The sequence below is a fragment of the Trichinella spiralis genome (genome assembly GCF_000181795.1).
Source record: "Trichinella spiralis strain ISS 195 chromosome Unknown Scfld4375, whole genome shotgun sequence".
Lineage (NCBI taxonomy): Eukaryota > Metazoa > Nematoda > Enoplea > Trichinellida > Trichinellidae > Trichinella > Trichinella spiralis.
This window is the reverse complement of record NW_003531314.1, coordinates 167-1,407: the sequence shown is the minus strand read 5'-3', so window position 1 is coordinate 1,407 and position 1,241 is coordinate 167. Positions and strand designations below refer to the sequence as shown.

General features: G+C 36.7%; 1 protein-coding gene across 1 annotated transcript; it reads left to right on the top strand.

The window, feature by feature from the left end:
• Positions 1-719, top strand: Tsp_14491 (putative LIM domain protein; the record flags this gene model as incomplete). Its single annotated transcript, XM_003367380.1, has 4 exons — positions 1-53; positions 132-162; positions 235-355; positions 421-719. Coding segments are annotated over 4 exons (504 nt in total), but the record flags the coding sequence as incomplete, so codon positions are not given.
• Positions 720-1,241: the final 522 nt, after the last annotated feature.

The following is a 1,241-nucleotide window of genomic DNA, read 5'->3' as shown; positions in this document are numbered from 1 at the left end:
TGGAAAATCCTTGGTGTCCGGATCATTTTGGGTGCTCGCATCCGAGTGTCGCCGTAACTGCTCGACGTTGGCTTGTCGAAGAGGGCGGCTCATCTATGTGAATTTTGCTTTGAACGTTACTTAGCTCCAAGCTGTTTCAAATGCAATCGATCAATTGTGGGGGTAAAGTTGTTCGACTGATTAATTAATTACTCGTGTTGTTTTTGAAAATTTGAAATTTGAAAACAATTCTAGGATTGCCTGACGGCATTGGACCGAAAATGGCATCCGGAATGTTTCTGCTGCGCTCATTGTCATAAACCGTTTGGAAATTCTTGCTTTTTTCTCGAAGATGGAAACCCATACTGTGAACAAGGTAACAAACGATTGCAAAAAAATGTATTATTCGATTATTTCTATTTTTCCTGTATTTTCTGACAGATTGGAATACACTTTTCACAACTAAATGCTGCGCATGCCAATTTCCTATTGAAGCTGGCGATCGATGGGTTGAAGCCTTGGGCAATGCGTACCATTCGAATTGCTTCACTTGTACGGTAAGTGGATACTTTACAATTTTCCCCACACACGCACACAGAACGAGTGAAAATCTACATTGCGAAATGAAACACGCGCCTCTACACGAGCTGAGCATCACGAAACGAGTGCAAAAATTGTTAAGTAAACATGTAAATCACACAAAAGAACGGGACGAACATTCGGTGAATAACTTCGAATAATAAAAGCAAACCATTTTCTATGTCGGCTTTAATGGATATTGGCAAAAGCAAGCGGAGCATATTTAAGCAAGTTTCGTAAATGTAAAAATTTTGAAACAAAGAAAACAAACCTTCTTCAATTAACATGATGAAACATGCTATACTAGTCGATCATCGTAGGGAATTTAAAAAAAATTATCCAACCAAAGAATGAAAGGAAGACTTTTTTTTATTGTTTCAAAACTGATATAAATTCAACTTTTTCCAACATAAATTATTATTATTATTTGAAATTGATTCGTCTCATAGTCTCATAGACGCGATTATTATATTACATTTCAATTGCCAAACAGTTCGAGTTAGAAATAATTTCAACGACAAAGAGAAGAATAATTTTTGAACGTAAAATTCTCTTACCTTGATTCCATAATAAACAGACAATAAATGACGTGTGTAGAAGAGAAAATGCGATGAAAATTCGAGAGAATAATTGCCCGCGCAATGGGTTTCAGCAATGCATTGAATTCCCAGCCAGTCCAAGGC